Source organism: Esox lucius, chromosome 8, assembly GCF_011004845.1.
Source record: "Esox lucius isolate fEsoLuc1 chromosome 8, fEsoLuc1.pri, whole genome shotgun sequence".
Lineage (NCBI taxonomy): Eukaryota > Metazoa > Chordata > Actinopteri > Esociformes > Esocidae > Esox > Esox lucius.
The window spans coordinates 11,352,288-11,374,417 of NC_047576.1; the positions used below are offsets into that span (position 1 = coordinate 11,352,288).

The following is a 22,130-nucleotide window of genomic DNA, read 5'->3' on the forward strand; positions in this document are numbered from 1 at the left end:
AATATATCAGTTTACTCATTCAGAGATAAAGGTGCTCTGTGAAGAATACTGTCGCTAATGTTTACTTGACTAAATTCTGAACAATTACACAACTTGTTTCCTTCATCCCTTAACAAACAAGTCCAGAATAGTATTAGCTAGTCCAGGGTGGGTGGGTGGATAGTACTGCGAGTATGAGGACAATTTAAGTCAATGAAAATGATAGACGTAATGGCAAGAAAGTTTAAATAAGGAATACCTCAAGATCTCAGAACATTTTTGTAGAAAAAACATTTGAAACATTATCTTAAAACATCTACTGCAGATTTCGTCTGGTAATATATGCTTGTATTTAATCTAGTAGTAAAGTCAAATTAATAAATCATCATTAACTATCAGGTAGAATAGATAAATGGCAGGCCCAGGGTTGGAATCCCCTGTCTTAAGGGATGGGGTTAGATTATTGAAATGTAAAAGCTTTGATTAGCTTTGTGAGATCAGTGAAATGGTGAAATTATGGTTGTGGATGTAACAAAATGAAGCACAACACATTGAAGTAAAAGTAGGAAAGGCATTTAGTGAGATTCAAAGCTCTCTCTCTGTTTAGGGATTGTAATACAGTAAGTACTAAGCTATAATGGATATTGGATGCTCGTATTGCCAATATCCACTCACATATTGAAATTGACCTAAATAGAAACAGTACAAAGCAAAGGATGAATGACCTATCAATAGAAAACTTTTAGGAAATCCTCTGCATCATCACATTGTTCTAAATACACTTGCGTACATTTTATTTATTCATTCTTGTCTGTTTATCCACCATTATCCCCTCCTATTCTTAGACTGCACTATTGACATCCTTTATCTTGAATTATCTGTCTTCTGACACATTGCCAATGGAAGTGAGTCAGCCAGTCAGCTAACATGAAGCTCCTAGAATGTGCTGTGAGACAAAATTAAAGGTTTACCTACCTTTTTGTTTTTACCACGTACATTAAATATGTAATATTACTGCACAATCTAACTTCGTAAGATTTGTTTTGGTCTGTGTAAGATCATCTGGCTCAGTTCTTCAACATTTTGATATATATAAAAAAAAAATGCAACATTTGTCTGGAGACACCAAGGAGTGCTTGGTGTTGGATGGACAGGGAGGTACATAACATATCAGATAGGTAAATCTGAAGCATCAGGTTGTTGGGTATTATAGTTAGGGTTAGGTATTAAGTTTAGATATTATGCTTAGTGTTATGTATTGCAGTTGGAGAATTGGGGGTATGGACAGGCTTAAAACTATATATATATATATATATATATATATATATATATATATATATATATATATATATATATATATATATATATAACATTATGTACAGTATCTCCATAGATTTGAAATGGTAGTCATTGTAATCAGATTACTTAAATTCACTGCCCTTAACGACCATGCTAAACACAACATATTCATATGAGGCTGTCAGTCGAATCCGAGCGTCCTCATGTGTTGATCAAACTGACTTCCTGGTTGAACGTACAGTGTGGGAAAAAAGAAAATTTTGCTTGGTGCTTTATCCTGCTGTCATGTGGAGGAAGACATGCTGTGATCTTGGGAGTTGGGAGTTGCTGCGACAAAACAGCGTTTTCAGATACCACAGAATTAGGGAGGGTATATAAAGTCAGTTTTTGATTTTTTTTTAAAACAGACATGTTCACGAACCTCCTATGTAAAGAAAATGAGGTATTCAACAACAGATGTTTCTTAATTGGTGCTGTGATAGTTTGTCAAAATTAGTTTTAGTCTGATTGGTAATACTATTTCAATTTTAAAAAACTAGTAAGTAAGGTGTTACATTAATTAAGGAGGATCAAGCGATAATTGTGTTTGACTGCGACACTATTTAAGATTGCTGCCATAACCCCCCTGGCTCAAGAAACTATTCCATGACCTCCCCTCAAACTGCAGGCCTATTTCCAACCGCCCATTTCTTTTTAAATGGTGACGACTCAACTTAACTCACACCTCAGCACAAAACTATTTTATTAGTCTCTCCAGTCTGGCTTCAGGCCCATGCACAGTACTGAGATAGCCTTGGTTACTGTTGTAAATTACATGCTTGGACAGCAGACGCAGGATTCCCCACCCTCCAGATACTTCTGACCCTCAGTGAACCTTTGACATAATAGATCACACCATTCTACTGCAGCACCTCAAAGACCCTATGCCTGTCGGATTGTATGTCACCCCCTGGTGAGGCAAGATCAGAGTAGCTCAAAGCAAATAGCACATGCCCAAACTTAAATGCAAGGTTAAAAAGTGCATTATTTTCATAAATAAACCCCATGAGCGCAATGTACAAACATGCCCCCTTGAAAATAAAGTACTGTAATACCAGCAGTCTCAACACTTGGTGTCCTTGGGCAACCAGGGTCTTAACTTCTGCTGCCCTCACCTCTTTCACCTTAACCTGGAGCTAGAGACTTCAGGTGGCATTACTCTTCCAGGGCCAAAAGTCTTCCCACATTGGTTGCTCCAGCCACACCCCCTGTACGACTGGCGTTGCCCACCTGGTTGTACAGTCACAGATTTTTAGCTGACACATCTCCCTCGGCTTCACCATAACTCTTCATCAGCCTTTTCACCATTCTGAGCTGACACATATGCGGGATACCTCAAATCTCTGCAGGCAGGTTGGCAAGCTCAATTGTCTGTTCCAGCCATTCACAGGCCCATGGAGACTGCAATATATTTTAGGAGACAAACAAAATCTAAACGGGCCCCGGTTCCGCAATGTCACACTCAGTGGCCCAGATCCTGCCATCAAATGACAAGTGTCACAAGGTCAAGAGGTTATTGGTTCTTTACCGATTCATTTTCAAGATTTGCATGGCTATAGAATTGTTGAGCCGCGGTAAGCTGTTTAGAAACACAGACCTTATTAAAAGGGAATCCCTTACGTGATAAATGAATGGTGTAATGCGAAAAGAGACATTTTCAGATTTTGCATCTATGTTTTGTGGGGTTTATTAGACCCTTCCCTTCTTGTAGACCCACCGCACAAGAGATGTTTAAACGTCTTAGATATGGGCCTTCTAAAGCACCTGCCAGAGGGAAGCTTTTCACTAACGCCAAACAGAGCCTTCTTATTGGTTGTCTTGTGAAAAAGGCTACTCAGCCGGGCTTATGGTAAGCAACCTATTTCACTGCTCTAAACAGACATCAATGTCAAGGCTCCATCATGATTATGCCTTTGTTGGCCTGAGAAGGCGCTCTCCTCCAAGCACGTGTGCACCGGAAACTACTTACTGGTTGAGCACAGTGTCGTTAAAAGCAGAACAGCTTAGCAAACGTGCATCAGAGGACACATTTTTGACTCTTTGATCTTTGACTCTTCCGAACCAGCTGAGGAGTGGCTGTAATTGGACATCACAGAATTTGGAAGAGAGATTAACAGGGTAAAATGTTATTTCAAAAAACAATACACATCTTCTGGCCTGGACTTACTCATTGTCTTTAATTACAATATGTTAACACTTGTTTATTATAGAATGAAAAGTGCTTAACAAGTGTAATAGATTATTACTATTTACTATTATCAGAAAATATTTTGGACCAAAGGTTACAAGTTTTTGTCAAGACCCTTAGTTTGTGAAACACTGATACAGCATTCAAACAACACACAGATCAAGTCTGAGCCTACAGCGTTGTGTACTGTGTACTTTGTGTGAACTTTGTGTGTGAATGTGTGTCTGTGTGTGCGTGCGTGAACATGTGTGTGTGTGCACGTATGTGGGTGGGGGGTAGGCTGGTGGCTGGATGGATGGATGGATATCCGAGTGTAAGAGTGTATGTTCACCTAATACATAGACAGGTTGTTTCCTGTAAAACTAACAGGAACAGTTCATTTGCAACTTATAATAAAGTATGCATTTAATATTCTAGATCCATTGCAGTTCACACATTTAGGTCTCTGCACCTTCACATCACCAAACTCATATAACAGAAATTGCTGCTCATTATTGCACTGTTGCTGAGACCTGAAATAGCATGAGAAAAACGGAATCAAAAAGGTTACCAATGATTGAAAAAAGTTGTGACGAGGAAATATTATTACATAAGTGACTGGCTATTTTAATTAATCATATAATACTTTGTTCTAACTTATCCCAATATGTTATAAAATGCCAATTTGTCAAGAACTTGCTTATGATAAAAATATAACATCTAGAAATAACGTAAAACTAAACAACCATGTCACACTGACAGATGTTTTTTCAGTCTTCAGTTGTTACAGGGTTCTTTGAACGGTAGTTTGCTACGGTAGTCTCTTGTCAACCGAAATGATTCCTGGCACGGAAGCAGATGAGTTCATCAGCGCTCAGCCAATGGGCAGAGCCAGAGGGCGGTATATGTTAATTTACAAATGGGTGGCAGCCAGCTGTTGCTGCTGTGCGCGCGGTTGAAAGGAGCGCTCCTAAATCATCATCCTCGAGCATCAGGTGGACACCTCTAGCTACAGCACTGCGTATGCACTTCAATCAGGATAGAAGAGCTCTTTAATTGTATTTGGACAGAAATCTAACGATTAATCGCAACTGTGCTTTCCTGTATGTCAGAAAATACCGGGTCAAACGCAGAGTAGACCACAGCACAGAAAGGGCAAAAACGCAGAAACGTCTAAAGAACAGGTGAGCTGGGAGCAGTCTTTGTGTTTTCTTCATATCAAAACATGATAAATTGTCTCGGGAGTTTCCTTAAACATAATTGATTCTGAAGAAGTTTGTAACATGCTATTATTAAGTAACTAACTTCGATATTTAGGAATGCTCAACTCTTACAGACTAGGCCTATTATTAACAGAGTATTTTTGAATGACGTCAACAATTCAATAATTATTTGGTCTTATTTATTATTAGCCACAACACAAGCAGCCCTCACAGCTGTATTTATAGTGCTGTTGCCCAGTTGAATCATTAAATGTCAGCTCATGGTGTAGTTGAGTCTGTATTCCAATGTATTAGTTTAATGGGCAATCACTGCAGGCCTGTTTTTACTGATGGCTCCCTATTGTTCAAAAGAAACTGGATCAATCAAATGTGTACTTTTGAAGGTTAGGAATGAGCTAGCTGAAGTGAGATTTAATCAAATTAAACAAGTGATTTAATAGACCTACTCCGTCAATCCCACTACATTTTGCTCAATCTGATCATATCAGAAGATCAAAGTATATGGAAAACCAGAATCCAATATTTTTGTTGTTCATGTCTCAGTTTTGGTGCAGTATTTCATTATAATTGCATTAGCATCATTTTGTTAAACTCGTTAATTTTGTGGTGCTTGTTGTAATTGCCAGATAACATTTGTGTTTTTGGTACACAACATTTATTAAGATGATGCCAGTGGCTTTACTGTCACAGTTTGTCAGGCTTTTCTATCATCAGTGGAAAGATGGATACTATGTGCAGCAAATATGGCAAGTGGAATCTGCTCTTGTTGCTGTTTTAAATGCATTTTCTTTACGCTTACATTTTACACATCCATCTCTGCAAAAAATCTTGCAAAGCTGAATAACTTGCACAAAACATTGCAAACAGAGAATGTGTCAACACCAATAGAAAGACAGAATACATAGAGAAAAGCTTTACTTTTTAGGTAAAAAATGTAATTCTCAACCTTTTAATTGAAACTGATGCATTGCTTAATTGCAACAAATATTTGTTTATTACATACCACTTACCACTTAAACCCCTTTGCCCTTTGGGGATTGTAGGTCATTCTTGAACTTCCTTAATCAAGCTTTGTGTTAGCTTTATAGTTGTTTTCTCCCACTTCTTCAACGATGATCAGGGTCCTTTTAAGTTCTGCCTTCACAAACCTTTGTCAGCGGTCCCTGGGCCTTCTTGGGTTCCTTTTCCCGATGGGTCCATGGTAGAGACGTTTTGATTTGTTGGTGCTTTGAAGTGTGCCTGATCTAGCCTCATGCTGTGCTTTTTATTTGGATTTGTTCTTGTTTTGTAAATTTTCAGACCTCTTTTTTTTAATGGTGTTTGGCTAGTATATTCCCAGGATGTGTCATAGGTGGCATTTGTTTATTGCATACTGAACAGTTCGAATTCTTTGCATGACCTGATAACCTCTGTTTGTTATGCTAGTGCTCAAGCTGCTCTTCCATGGACAGCATTATGTTTCTTCTGAAAGAATGCATGTTTGAACTCTTGGTTTCATAACAATGCCACAAAACCTGGGCACTCATTAGTGAAGAGGAGAAGTGTCTTCATCTCTGTTTCTAATTTGTGGCATAACACTACGGTCTTAACATGGAACTGTGGACAGCAGAAATTCCAAAGCCCGTCCAAAAAGATCATGTGTCATTCGTAGTGTGTCTCTATTCTGGCTCAGACAATTTTATTATATCCTGTTTGAATTAGCCAAACATTTCCTCACCTCTACGTTGCAAAGATCCAGCAGTGATTCGTTGATTATTACAAAAATTACAAAGCTTATGAACTGTCTGGCCATGCTGTCTGACTAGATAAAAAAAATATATATATAGTCCTTGTATACATAGACAACTCAAAGATGTTCTCCTGACAGAGTATAGTACAATATCTAAGTAAAAAAGCTGTAATTAAATAAATGTCAACACCAGGATCGATTATATGGGGCATTTATTGGAGACTTGGTATATATAACCTCAGTGGTGACAATATTTTCCAAAAATGTTCAGTCCTGTGGTGCAAGTTAAAAGTTAGTTTCTCTAAGGGTAGAATAGCAGAAGGCTTAGAAAGCCACATCCTCACAGATGGTAGTTCAGGTGTGGACCACAAAAACAAAATATATTTTTTGTCTAAATAGACAAAAGTACAAAGTATATGTTCAATCAGGACTAAATGGCAAGTCAAAATAAAGTAAATATAGGATCTGTAAATAAACCTAATTTCAGTACGATTGTATTCTGTTGTAGCGCAAAAATACTCAAGCACAAAAGAGCAAGTATCTTCTTGGCAGTTTTGAACATACATTTGATGGGTTGGGTATTATTCTGTGAATAAACTAGTCAAAAGTAGGTTCTGTCTTAATTCCCAATAGTGTCTCAAGTCATCTGATGATGTCCTTCTGTTTATATATTAAATAATATAAATCAGAGATTAAACCTTTTCAAAGGGTAGAAGTCTCACTTGATTTTTAAATACACATGGGGTGAAATGTAAATAAATATATTGTGGAAATTGATACAGTATTGAAAAAATGTAATCTGGTTTTGGCCCATGACTTATTTTTCGTAGGATTTTACACCAAAATGAACGTGTGATGAACTATGAATGAAGTGTTAACTTTATGCATCGTGGGTTGTAAACACTTCCTTTTCTGTTTTTCCAATATACATTTCACATCAAGGTTTGTGATAAGTGTATAGAGTTGGTTAAATAAGGGTTTGTTTTCAATTGATTGCCTTGGCTTAGGCGCTTAATGTATCAGGTTATGCAAATAGGATTCCTGCATTCTATTTTGGGGCCAAGTTTCTTATCTTGCAATTGAGCTGAAATGACTGGCAGGAGCACCAACAACTAATAACGAGAAAACAGGGTTAGGCTTGGTCAGGTGGCCTGTAATTGTATGCTAATTTCTTGCTAATGTTGAATTGTAGTTTCATCTTGGATAATTATTCTATATTCCCAAGTATAGGCAAAAAATGTAACATAATATATAATGTACATAATTTATGCAATTACAGTAATAATCAGTAATTATCTTGTCATGGGCATATACAGTAATTTTCAGTGCTCTCTGAAGTTCCCTATACCATTACATTCACTGGAACAGCCATCATTTAACTTGTGAAAAGTGTAAGGCCTCCTCTCAATCATGTGAAGTAGACTTGCAGCAATGACTGGTAATGACGAAACTGTTTTTGTTGGTGTTCATACTGTTGTTCCTACTGTTGTTCCACTGTTGTTCCAGTGAGACACGCAATAATTAGCGTGTCTCTCCGTGCCCAGGGACAGCCATGGTGTCTTTGAGGGAGGGGTCCTGACTGTACTAGAGGTCTGCTCTGTATGTGTGTATTCTCACATGGCTGCTGTCTTGCCTCAGGGAAGGTGGCAGAGGAAGTTGTGTTCTGTTCATGTTATAGCTCTATGCCGTGGGTCTGAGTGTAATTATTGCACTCTAAAAGGATACACTATACTTTAACTAGTACACTTAGTTTATCATTTGTAAATAAGCACCGACACTCCTGGACTTAGATATCATAACCTTTACGGTTTGATTCTGTATTCTGTTCCAAATTGTATTGACAAGGTTTTTTTGGGGGGCGGGGAAATAACGACCATAAAATCACCTTCCAAGGCAGCCGAATGTACGTTCTCATCAACAATCCAATAGGTTTACATAGTGATGCTCAGGTGGAGTGCTGTCTTACTTGGCTGTTTTTAGCCTGTTTGAGACCTGCTGTAGAATGGCAGTTGTCATGCAGGCTGTATCATCCAGAATTAGCTGACATTAGGCTCGTAAGGGTTTACTGCCTGGGCCATTGGGGGTATGAGAAACCTACCAAACCACGGTGAGAAGACCAACTCCTCACCGTTTAGAGGGGAGGTAAATGCTATATTTGCCTGGCCGTGTGAAGGAGTGGGTTTGGGGGGGTTGGTGTCTGTGGTGAGTAGTTATATCTGAGAGAAAGGAACTTTCTGTAAACCCTAATGTGATAACGATCTATCTGGTTTCTCTGTAGCTCAGATCTTCCACTTCCCTCTATTCTCTTCATTTATATCTGAGGTGAGAAGAAAGTGTAGGTCTGAAAGTCGTGTGCAGTTCCCTGCTCAATTGATGAACCCTGTACTATTTTAATTCAGTACAGCATAGGGTGATGCAATCAAAGGTGAAATCATTTGTGCTCTTATCGCTGATGCAAATTAATGACTGAGCAACAGTTACAACTACACTCCCCGGCTACTATGTTAGGTAGACCTGTCTAGTATTGGATAGGACCCCTTTAGCATCCATCTGCTTCAAAGGTCAACCCGTTGTGCATTCAGAGATGCCCTCCCGCATGTCACTGCTGTAAAGACTGTTTGTTTGAGTATTTGTGGCCTTTCATATTGAATGAGTCTGGCCACTGACCTTTGACTTCTGTCACTAACAAGGTGTTTCCACAGAACTGCCGTGCACCGGATGTTTTTTGTTCATCGCGTCATTCTCCGCAAATTCAAGAGACTGTAGTTTGTGAGAAACCCAGGAGGTGAACGTTTTACTGGAATCACCACGTCTGGCACCAGCAGCAATAACATGGTTGAAGTGCCTTAGATCACACGTCTTCCCCATTCTAAAGTTTGTTCAAGCAACAACTCAACCTATTCACTATGTCTGCATGTTTACATTTTTACATTGAGTTGCAGCCACATTTGATTATTTGTGTTAACGAGAAGGTGTACCTAATGAAATGGCCTGTGGAAATATTTTGTCCCACTATTTGGAGTGGGTAAGCTGGGTTAAGCTAAGTGTTATTTTCTCCTAAATGTTTTAACAAATCAACGAGAGAGAAGAGTGTCATGGATGGAGGATATGTAAAATGTTGCATGGATTCAGTTCAGTTTCACAGTTTTATGTGAGATTGTCTTGTCTTGGATGGGCTGAGGCCAGCAGATACTTTATAAGGTAATGGTAGGAGCAGATAGGTGGATTCCTCAGAAATACCCACAATGCCTGTGTGCCAAGTGTGGGCTATGAGGCAGCGGGCAATCTGGGGTCGTGGGAACACCGGCACCATATCCGCTCACTCACCATTTGACCTCTCAATATAGAGGAGGTCATACATGTTCAAAACTAGGGGAAAACTAGGGAAACTCCACTGGGCTTTGCTTCAGCAGAGAAAGTAGAGTAAAGTCAGCTACTGATGGAGATAGGATTGCTGAGAGCTACAATATACCTAACTGTGTTATCCCAGCAAATGTGAAGTTATAGAAGTAGAATTGTTAACACACACTTTGCAATAAGGTCCTGAATGCCATCCATAAATGTAACATACTCGCTGTTGAGCGGAATGTTGGCTTGCTTACAACAAAATAATTTAAGCACATAACACCACTGTTTCAATCATTCTATTCAACTCACTTTATAATGCTGTAAACTGTCATTCCCAGCCGCTCCTTCTGCTGTCCCCACGACTCGGCCTGTTTAGCCCGTTCTACCATCTTTTCCTGTCTTGCCAGCACATGGGAGAAGAGGGGGTGGGTTAGAACATTCCCTTCTCCACAGCACAGCATTTTCCTCCACTGTGTTTCACCAGTGTCTGTGTTCTACCTTACAGGGAGCTGACTAGTGTGGTATTTTTATCCCTGCTAGCTCGGGTCCCGGGGTGCCCCAGACTGAGGGGGTGTCGGCGCTGTGCGGGCCGGCTCTAACTTTAGGCCCCATCGCCTCATCGGGGTATAAATAAACAGGATGCTATGACCAGGGGGAAGGGTGGGGACTAAGGTCTCGTAAAACAAAACATCTAATCATTTTCTCATCAGAATTGTCTGGATGTTAGGACCCATACGGTGTGGTGGTTGGTGTTCTTATTTGGATAAGGTTGAGGGACACCACTGCATGAAGCTACCCTGTACAAAGTGGTCTGGGCTCTCAAACATGTGGTTGGCTTTTTGACAGTTTGCCAGGTTTTATTGTGTAACATGCTTGTTGACGTTGCCATGAGATTTTGGCAGATGATTTGGCTTGAATTACTATAAAATAAACTCTTTTCACAGTATAAAGCCCCCTGTCAGAGACACAGACCGAGAACACAATGGGAAGGAAAAAAATACAAATCTCTCGTATTGTGGACCAGCGCAATCGTCAGGTACAACTTTGAGTGCTGCAATGCCTTTTGATTGATTGTCATATTGGAAATATTATAATTAAACAGGCACTGCGAGGAAATACATTGAACCGATTCGATTCTGTCCCCAGGTGACGTTCACCAAGCGTAAGTTTGGCCTGATGAAGAAGGCCTATGAGCTGAGTGTTCTGTGTGACTGTGAGATCGCCCTTATCATCTTCAACAGCACCAACCGTCTGTTCCAGTACGCCAGCACTGACATGGACAAGGTCCTGCTCAAATACACTGAGTACAGTGAACCCCACGAGAGCAGGACCAACACTGACATTTTGGAGGTGAAAATACCGTGCCAGGTCCACACATTACTCATCATGTCCTCCTATACAGTCCCAGGTAGTTCATGGAGCGCGGCGCCTGTAACGTCAGCGTTGTGGATTTCATTCTCACAGGGGCCAGTATGAAAACGTATATGAACTCACGACTGTAGCTACATTTATCTGGTTAAGAGCATCTGCTAAAGTGACGGAAATTTGCTGCGTTAGTTGCATTATTATATCCAAGTTTCCGATTACATGAATTCCCCAAAAGACACACAGTTGAAAGAGCTTTTATGTTGGGATGAATCATGTAATGCTTCTTTAGGCAACCAAATAAAGCATTTGAAAATCCTTGTTAATAGAGCCCACTCAAGGAAACCCTTGTAATGTCTGTATTACTGCTATAGACTCTGCGGAGGAAAGGTCTGGGCCTGGATGGGACTGAGTTGCTGGACACAGAGGAGACCATGCAGGGAGTTGCCGAGAAGTACAGTCCAGTCAGCGAGGGAATGGACCTTTCCCTGGCCCGCCAGCGTTACTACGTTAGTACTTGTCTCATGAGATATGCTGAGCTAAAGGTTATACATGGACTAAAGCTGTTTCATTGATTGCTTTTATTCAATAAAGCAAGGCTCAATTTGAGAAGATTATTCTGTTGTATTCAAACTATTAATTTGACACAGTGACCCTATCTTGTTACTGTAATATACCACTCTTTAAACATTTAAGGGGCACTGAGTAACTCACATTTAAAAGACTGAACTTCATGCAGTGACAAATCTCATCCCCTCCTCCCCTTCCAAATGAGACCGGAATATTATTAGCTAGTCCACATAGAAAACGAGCTGGTTTATGGTGGGGGAGTAGTACTGCTTGTGTCTAAAGTGGGTTTCAGGAGACTACAAGTCAATGCAAACTGAAAAATATCCCAGGCACATGGAACTATTTTGTAGAGAAAATATTTGAAACATTAGCTTAAACAATTCCCTGCATATATACTCTGGTTAATTATACTAGTAGTATAGATCTTATAAATACCCCCTTTAACCAAAGCACTTTCCTATAATTTCCTTCAGTCCCCCTCCGTGCTCTCACCAGAGGCCCAGTTCCTGGTGTCTAGCGGCTGTGAGAATGGATACCACAACTCTTCCAACCCCAGCCTGAACTCCCATAGACCTGCTGCCTTCAGGCCCCTGGGCCCCAGACCAGGCTCATCTAGCCCTGCTGGGCCCCACACCCACACTGCCTTCATGTCCCCACACTCAGGTAAAACTTGGCCCCCGTAGTTCCTCTTTACAAACATTCCTAGAGGGTTAGATATACCGTTTTTGGCATGATTTGCCTATTGAGTGGCTGGCATGGATGAGTGCCCAAGAGTTTGCTGTGCAGCCGGCTATACACACAGGAAATCTGTGTGTGTGTGAGTACATGTGTGCGTGCAAGCGTATGTCTGTACTTTTGTGTGTTTTATGTAGTTAGCATATAGTACGCATGGAATTGCGTTGTGTGAAACAGTTCCCCCTCTCTCACACACACACACACACACAAAAGTGAAACAGTGTCTGGAGGCTAAGTTGTGGTTTCTGAGCACTGTGTTGCACCTGCTGGTCAGCTCAGCTCAACCCCCCTCACACTATAGAGCTATTAGTAGACATGTGCAGATTCCACTTGATGGTGTGCCATCTACCCTGATGTTTTAATTTACCCTGCATTCTAAAATGTTATGCACTATAGTTTAATGCTTGTCATTTGCCCCTTTTAGGTTCCAGTTCAGGGCAAAACATACATTGCCCCTTGAAAGAATGTGAACCCTACAGAGATTGGCTTGATTTAAATTCTTATTTAAGCCTACATTTGTAATAAAGACATTCCAACAAAGGACACAAACAAAAACATATATTGTCGTTGGTTATTTGATAAAAGTGGATTATTTAACAAAATCTCAGATTAGTTCTATGCAGATATATGTGAACCCCTTTATTCAGGTAGTGTCCCCTCCATTAGCATCAATAACCTGGAATAAACCTCTCCTATTATGAGTTTTTTGAAGGATCTTTGCACATTCCTAACAAAACTCAGCTAATGGAATGAGGTTTGAGGAGTGTCTAAGTCAGGACCTTGACTTGGCCAGTCCAAAACAAATCTTCTTTCTCCCGAGCCATTCTTTTATTTTATTTGCTTGAATGCTTTGGTTCGTTGTCTTGTTGGAAGGCACATTTTCGGCCCAGCTTTAGCCTTGACTGATGGCCTGACATTCTGTTCAAGAATATCCTGGTTTACCAAATAATTCATGGTTCCCTTGCTGATGCAGTTCCCCTGATGAACAGGTCCAGAGGATGAAAAGCAGCCCCAGATCTTAACACTCCCACCACCATCTTCTTCCTAATAACCCTCCCATGAAGGCCATTTTGATTCAGTGTTCTGTATATTGTTGAAACATACACAGTATCCTCAGATGCAGTAAGCGAGGTCTTCAAATCTCCAGATGTAATGTTTGGGTTGGCGTTTACTTGCTATATTATTTTTCTTGTAGCTCTTGTGGAGATTTTGGAAGTGCGTCCATATCTAGAGTTAATGTCAGATTAAAATTGCTTTCCATTTGCAAATTATTTGTCTCATAGTGGACTGATGGAGCTCAAATCTTTCAAGATGGTACCCTTACCCAAACTGATGTGCTCTCATTACCCTCTTCCTGGTGTCCTCTCCTTTCCTCTCTGCATGGTGATTTTTGTATTCACCTCTATGGGCAACACCAAACCGACTAGGTTTCTTGTCTCTATTTATCAGAATCATGACTTGACTCTTTCCAAAATATTCCTCCTTTGATTTGTTCATTTGGTACTAATGTTTTTACCCAACTGATTCTACTTACATACTTGATTTAACCAATGCAAATTGGGTTCACACATTTTTGCACCTAATCTTTTTTAATGTTGTTTTTTTACTGCACACATGATTTCCTCTAAACAAACACGTAATTGCTAGCTATAAACCTATTATGTATGGTTAAAAAGGTTCTAAAAAAAACGATTTTATGGTGAATAAAAAATATCTATTTAATTCACATACTTCAAAGTTTGAGGATAATGAGGATAATATGAAGATGAGGTATTAGGATGAGGATATTGTGAAAATGAGGTATGAGGATGAGGATAATATGAAGATGAGGTATGAGGATGAGAATAATATGAAGACAAGGTATTAGGATGAGGATAATATGAAGACGAGGTATTAGAATGAGGATATTATGAAGATGAGGTATGAGGATGAGGATAATATGAAGATTAGGTATGAGGATATTATGAAGATGAGGTATGAGGATGAGGATAATATGAAGATGAGGTATGAGGATGAGGATATTAAGAAGATGAGGTATGAGGATGAGGATAATATGAGGATGATACTAGGCTTATGTGAATACTTCACTATCATTTTGAAATTAATAATGTACATTTTGGCAATATAAAGTACCAGATGTCTATTGGTGATAAAGGTCAATCCTAAAAAAAGGACTTCTGTTTTATAGGTGAAGTGAGTAAGAGAGATTGAGAGATTGTGAATGTGTGTTCCGTCTGTAAGTAAAACAGAATTCTACCACACTGGTTTCTCACTTCCTATTTGTTTTCTCTCTGTTCAGGTATTGGCTACTCCATGTTCTCCCATGGCAACCTAAGCCGGGCCTTAGACATGAAGACTCCTCCTTTGAACCTGGGCAGTGAGAACCGACGGACAGAATGTCACCCGGGCTTAGGTGGCACACGTACCAACATTAATAGTGCTGTAAGGAAATCTTAAATCCTGCTCACAGATTAGCTTAAGGTACTGCAGTACTGAAGGCTACATGATTCCACTATTGGCAGCATGTCAGTGCTGGCTAGCCCTTAGAATTGACTGGAGCTTTTCTGTAGAAAAACAGGGGCAGATGCTCTTGGAAGTGGTGTTTAGAGGGCCAGTAGGGGGCACTCTTCCCTCTAGTTTAAAGATCACAGTTAAGTGGACAGTGGAGTGGACATTGTCCTGCTTAGATGATCGTTTTTTTACGTTTAATTAGTGTCTAGCCTCACTATGTTCATAAAGGTCCTTGTGCACATGCACATTGCACAGATACCGTGAACTGAATAAATCCAATCTAGCTCTCACATCATCATGTCTGTGTTATAAACCCATACTTCCAATTGTCTCAATCCTCCCCTCTCCCCCATTATAAAAATTACACAAAAATCCCAAATACTATAGGTACTAAATGTATGCGTTCCGTAATTTAAGTCACTCTGCATGAGAGCACCAGCTTAATAACAACACATTTAAAATGTAAATTACTTGTGTCTTTATTAAGATGCCATTCAGTGAGCTAGCTCTTAATGATGTCATTATCATGATGGCATTAGGAAGGACCAGTAAGAGAGCAGAATTACGAAAAGGAGATTATGAAGGGACAATCCGAAAGCAGGGTTGTGAGGATGTCATTGTAATGGTAATGATCAAAAAATTATGAAGAAAAACGATGTTGTTTTGAATTCTGCACAATGTGCAAGAGATGAACCGATTGCTATCTATAAGTAAGGACAAACACCTGTCTATGATGACCTCAGATACGGAGGTTGGTTGTGGAAACAATTGCAACTTATTTTTCCCAAAACATGAATTTAAGTATAGATGACTAAAGCCTGTAAGTATTTGTACCCTGATGACTCAGCACTGTAACCATGGGCTACGATAGTATAATAGATTACGAGCACACGTCTTCTGTCCATTCGATACATTCGCAATATCACCACGCACTCAACCCTTATCAGCACCCACGAATGTCTTCCCGCAGTCATGTGTACACTAAGGAGGAAAGTCAATAACCTGCATGTCAATCTATCATTGGCTCACAGCTGAGGAGAAATTGGCTGCATCACTACTGGTGTTTGTGGGAGAGATTGATGCGTTGAAGGTACTGACCTGCCTATTTAAGAAGCTGCTACACATTTGGACATACAATAGGTACCACACAAGAAATACTTCCAGAGGTCCCTAAAATAAGATTGGCGGCGCATGGTTTTACATAATAATAATTTTATATACAGTGGAAAAGTCTACACACACCTGCTAAAAAGCCAGGTTTTTGTGATGTAAAAGATTGAGACAAAGATAAATCACGTCAGAACTTTTAATGTGAATTATAATGTGAACAATTAAATTGAAAAACAAACTGAAATCTTCGAGTGGGAAAAATGAAAAATAAAAACCTTACAATAACCTGGTTGCATAGGTGTGCACACCCTCTTATACCTGGGGATGTGGCTGTGTTCAGAATTAACCAATCACATTCAAACTCATGTTAAATAGAAGTCATTACACACCTGCCATCATTTAAAGTGACTCAGAGAGATTGAGAGATTAAACACTGCACATCACCCAAAAAACACCATACCCACAGTGAAGAATAGTGGTGGCATCATCATGCTTTGAGGCTGTTTTCTTCTTACATTCAAATGGAACCGGGGCCTTAGTCAGTGTGGGGGGAATTATGAACAGTTCCAAATTTTGGCACAAAACCTTCAGGCGTTCATTAGAAAGATGAAGATGAAGAGGAAGTTCACCTTTCAGCACGACAACGACCCAAAACACACTTCCAAATCCACAAAATCATGGCTTCACCAGAAGAAAATTAACATTTAAAGTCATCCAGTAGAGGTCTATTGTTTGAATGCTGCACCTCAGAAGATGAAACAGGTCCAGACAGTGCTGTAGCTAAAGTGGTCGTTCGAAGATGAAACAGGTCTGGACATTGCTGAAACTTAAGAGGTGGTCAGAAGATGAAACAGGTCCGGACAGTGCTGAAGCTAAAGTAGTGGTTCGAAGATGAAACAGGTCTGGACATTGCTGAAACTAAAGTGGTGGTTCAAAGATGAAACGGGTCTGGACATTGCTTAAACTAAAGAGGTGGTCAGAAGAGGAAACAGGTCCGGACATTTTTGAAACTAAATAGGTTGAAGATGGTAGAGATACATTTTATAGGACAAAAATAGCCATGACTACATGGAACTCTCTACCACTCCAGGTAACTCAGTCTAATCTAACGGCAGACTAGAACAATATCATTACAAAAGGACAGAGGGCCAACCACACTCGCAAACCATCATTCTCATCATCATTCTCTATTTGCATACTAGCCTGGCCTTCATGGTTTTCTATATTTACCATAGTCTTTTAGAGTAATAACAATGAGACTGAACCCAGAAGGTGAAACTGCTTTTCTCTCCATGTAATGTCCAGAGAGGCCTACTGTACCAGGGCATGCACCCAGGGAACCACATGGTGGCTATGGGGAAGGCAGGTCTGCTGGGCCACAACCTGGGGGGCTATGGCCTCTCCTCTGCCGGACCCTCTGGTAAGGCTGCAGCTCTGCTCCTCTCAGGATGTCCAGGATTTATATGCCTCTATGTTACAGTGGTGATGGAACATGATTATTCTGCCCCCCTCCCAGACTATAACCACCCAGGTTTCTCCCATTCTGTGAGTCTACACCGCGGAACAGCAAACCCCTGGCAGACAGCACATCAGCTGGAGCAGCAGGCACCTCACCTCAGCCCAGCGTGAGACCACTGATACACTCCTTACTAACTGATACACTACTTACTAACTGAGACACTACTTATTAACTGAAACACTCCTTACTAACTGTTATACCCCTTACTAACTGATACACTCCTTACTCATTGATACACTCCTTACTAACTGAAACACTACTTACAAACTGATACACTACTTACTAACTGATACACTCCTTACTAACTGATACACTCCTTACTAACTGTTATACTCCTTACTAACTGATACACTCCTTACTCACTGATACACTCCTTACTAACTGATTAACTTCTTACTATTACACTCCATACCCACTGGTACACTCCTTTATCACTGATACACTCCTTACTAACTGATTAATTTCTTACTATTACACTCCATACCCACTGATACACTCCTTACTAACTGATACACTCCTTACTCACTGTTATACTCCTTACTAACTGTTACACTCCTTACTAAATGATACACTCCTAACTAACTGATACACTCCTTACTAACTGATATACTTTTTACTAACTGATACGCTCCTTACTAACTGAGACACTACTTACTAACTGATACATTCCTTACTAACCGATACACATCTTACTCACTGATACACTCCTTACTAACTGATTCACTACTTACTGATACACTCCTTACTAACTGATACACTCCTTACTCACTGTTATACTCCTTACTAACTGTTACACTCCTTACTAAATGATACACTCCTTACTAACTGATATACTTTTTACTAACTGATACACTCCTTATTAACTGAGACACTACTTACTAACTGATACACTTTTTACTAACTGATACACATCTTACTAATTGATATGCTCCTTATTTACTGATACACTTTTTACTAACTGATACACTCCTTACTCACGGATACACTCTTTACTAACTGATTCACTTCTTACCCACTGATACACTCCTTACTAACCTATACACTCTTTACTAACTGATTCACTTCTTACCCACTGATACACTCCTTACTAACCTATACACTCCTTACTGATACACTCCTTACTCACTGTTATACTCTTTACTAACTGATACACTCCTTACTCACTGATACACTTCTTTCTAACTGATTCACTGCTTACTGGTACACTACTTACTAACTGATACACTCCTTACTGATACACTCCTTACTCACTGTTACACTCCTTACTAACTGATACACGCCTTACTAACTGATACACTCCTTACTAACTGATACACATCTTACTAACTGATACACACCTTACTAACTGATACACTCCTTACTGATACACTCCCCCCTCACTGTCATACTATTTACTAACTGATACACTCCTTACTGTTACACTCCTTACTAACTGATACACGTTTTACTAACTGATACACTCCTTACTAACTGATACACTTTTTACTAACTGATACGCTCCTTACTTACTGATACACTCCTTACTCATTTATACTCATATTCATTCTCCAGTGCCCTCTATAGGAAGCAATGCATGTTTGGACTCAAGTATTTCATATTCTATTTCAGGGCTATTCAACCCTTGAACCCCATTCATACCGAGCCTAAAAGACACCCATTTAACCATGCTCTTACGAGCTGTGATTTTGAGGTTGTGGCGTACGATGCTCAATTGAATTAACCAATCACAAACCTCCACTGGGTAAACAACTAGTTAAATAGTTTATGTTCCTCAAACTTGACAATACACTGAAAATCTACTTGAAAATCTAATTTCACATTTTTCTCAATAAACTCCCTAATTATTCAATAAAACAGTGGATTTGTCTTTCCAGTGAATTACATTTATTGGGCTCTATTTAATGCGTATTATTTTGCCTGCTTCTCTGTTCGCTTGCTGTGTTCCAGGTTATCCAGCGGAGGGTGCTCTTTCCCCTCTCAGGTCTCCACCCCAACCACTCCTCCTCACCCCTCCCTCAACCTCAGCATAAAATCAGAGCGTGCCTCCCCGGAGCACATCTGCTCCCCGACCTCTCCACCCCACCACCACCTGAGGCAGCACTCTCCAGTGAGCGCCCCCGATTCTGTTCACCACACCCCCCAGGAGCCCTACCCAGCCAATGAGAGACAGGAATATCCCAAAGGCAGTGTTCCCTACCCGGCTCAGCATGGGGGAGAGGAGAAAGGGGGGCTGCCCCTGAGGCAATTAGAAATCAGCGATGGGTGGCAGAGATAGCTGGCAGCGACTACCACACTCCACCCTCCATCTGCCCCCCTACCCTTGTTCCAGCCAAGCCTGCCACATGGTTGCCCGCATACAGAGAGGAGGATGGGGAGATGGGTTTCATTCAGCCACGTCATCCCAGAGGGAAGAAAGACCCCCCTTAGAGCGGAGATGGACTCTTCTCTGCGGGTGATGTACATGTGGCACTGCCTCTGTAACCCTGATTCAGTGAGTAGATACAGTCTGGGTGTGGTGTCCGTGATTTGGCAGAAAACACATCACTCTGGTTGAGCTACAGCCCAGAGCAGAGGGAGTATCAGTCATTTAGCCATATAGCTTAGAGCACACTGTTTCCGAGTAATACTTCACATTCAGGTCCCCAGTTACTGTACATATATAACTTTAATGTTTTAGCCTTTCGCCCAAAATCAATGAAGTGGTCAGTTCACAGGAGACTGATTAGGGAGCACCAAGGTTTTACTAATCTACAGTTTCATGTCTCAATGGGCATGGCCTCTGTGATAATGAATGGGAAGCTGGTCTGGATAAGAATTGATTAAAGAAAAAAGTAAATTGAATCTGCCCTTATTAAACAAAAAATGCTAAATCTGTGCATCAATGAGTCTCACTCTCAGGGATTTGGATCACTGGTTCAATTATAAAGGTTTAGTTTTGCTTTAAGCTTAAAAAATTACTGAGCAATGCTGTTTGTTTGTTGCTATAGACTACTGTACATTACTATGATTTGTTTCTCATTGGACAACGACCTTAACAAAGCAAAATTATGACATAAATTCAAAGACCAAATGTCTGTAACATGTAATGTAACCTGCTTCTTTTCTTTTCAATGGATATTGTGTTTAATTTAATGATCTGGGTCAAGAATGACATGTATATGAAGAGTTACAGTGTATAAGAATCAGCTATTAATATTAATCTACATACTTCTTCTATTCCCATTTGGTGCATATTTAGCATAAATATTTTATATTTGTTTTCTCTAAAAAAAATCTAAACTTGTTTATTAATTGTTAAAATAGGGAACAACTTGGTAACTTGTCATTGGGACTATGATAATAAGGTAAGATGAGAGTCAGTATCAAAGAACCTACTACTATGACCTTGTGTCAAAGAAAACCATTGTTAAGACCTTTTTTTGCTTGTGTGTGTTTTTGATAATATTTCCTTACATGATGTTTGTATTTTATGCACTGGATTTTTGTGCGCGTTATTGGTTCATTCATCCACTTGTGTTTAAAAGGCCCGCAAAAGTTATAATGTAAAAATCGAATGGTATGCATCTTTGTGGGGTCGGTGTGTGGAGCTCATTGGTCTGTAAAGGGTCAACACATTTCACACTCACTCTAGACATGTTGCAGGAAGAGTAAGCCATTACTAGTGTTCATTAAGCCGGACAGAAGTGACAAGTTCACTGTGATGGTATTCAGATAAAAAAAGCATAATTTGTTTTCTGAAGACACGCATAAAGGCTATATGGGCAGTTCAACTTCCGGGTTGACAACATGGAGTTATTTCCAGTATACCTTTTTATATGTGCATATTGACAAACTATTTCAGCTGGTTAAATGTAGAAAGTGAAAGACAGTAACTTAATACTTCCGAATAGTATTCTCAAAGACATTCACATGAAAGCTTTTTGACAGGTTTTGTAAATGCTTGTCAGCAAAAGCACATCTAAGCACATCTAAAGTGTTTGTATTTATGAAAATAGCCCAGGGCTTAATATGTTTTAATGATTTGGCTACCTTTCCAAAAGCAGGATTTGATTTGTAGGATTTTGACCCCCTGATTTGTGCTGAGGACCGGCAGGCTTGTATCAAATTGACTCTAATTTGAGAAAGAACTGTGATTCAAAAGTTTATTTGTTTAAGTTCATGTATATTCATCACAAGACAGATAAAATGTTATCTGCTGTTTATACCTTATCTTTTATGTGTCCATTTATTTTTCTATATTCATGGTCCATTGAACAGGCACTTGTCAAACTGAGGTTCCAACTGAGAGTGGAGGGGTGTGGGGGGCCATGAACAAACACAGAGTCCAGAACAGTGTGATACACTAAAAGCCATTGTGCTTACAGTACAGCGGACATTACATATAATATGCTTGTATGTTCCTTACTATAGAACACTGCCCTACAATTCTCACTTGGTGGGATGGAATTGACTAGAATTATTCCTCTCCCACACTCGTCAGAACACCTTCTCTGCTACCCCAAAAGAAAAGAGAGTCACAGGGGTCGTGTCTGGGCA

General features: G+C 39.9%; 1 protein-coding gene across 3 annotated transcripts; it reads left to right on the plus strand.

Annotated features, from left to right (window-relative positions):
* The first annotated feature begins 4,419 nt into the window (after nt 1–4,419).
* Nucleotides 4,420–20,464, plus strand: mef2b (myocyte enhancer factor 2b). Of its 3 annotated transcripts, none has more exons than XM_020048812.2 (11): nt 4,420–4,668; nt 10,123–10,209; nt 10,325–10,456; nt 10,729–10,820; nt 10,931–11,134; nt 11,524–11,658; nt 12,193–12,382; nt 14,754–14,896; nt 17,381–17,495; nt 17,592–17,700; nt 19,542–20,464. In XM_020048812.2, exons 4-11 carry the CDS (start codon nt 10,767–10,769, stop codon nt 19,867–19,869), a joined length of 1,278 nt encoding a protein of 425 aa, XP_019904371.2. In that variant the 5' UTR covers nt 4,420–4,668; nt 10,123–10,209; nt 10,325–10,456; nt 10,729–10,766; the 3' UTR covers nt 19,870–20,464. The 3 variants fall into 3 exon arrangements, with proteins under 3 accessions (XP_019904371.2, XP_019904372.2, XP_010869883.2); XM_020048813.2 differs by having other exon boundaries at nt 10,325–10,408; XM_010871581.3 differs by lacking the exons at nt 10,123–10,209; nt 10,325–10,456.
* Nucleotides 20,465–22,130: the final 1,666 nt, after the last annotated feature.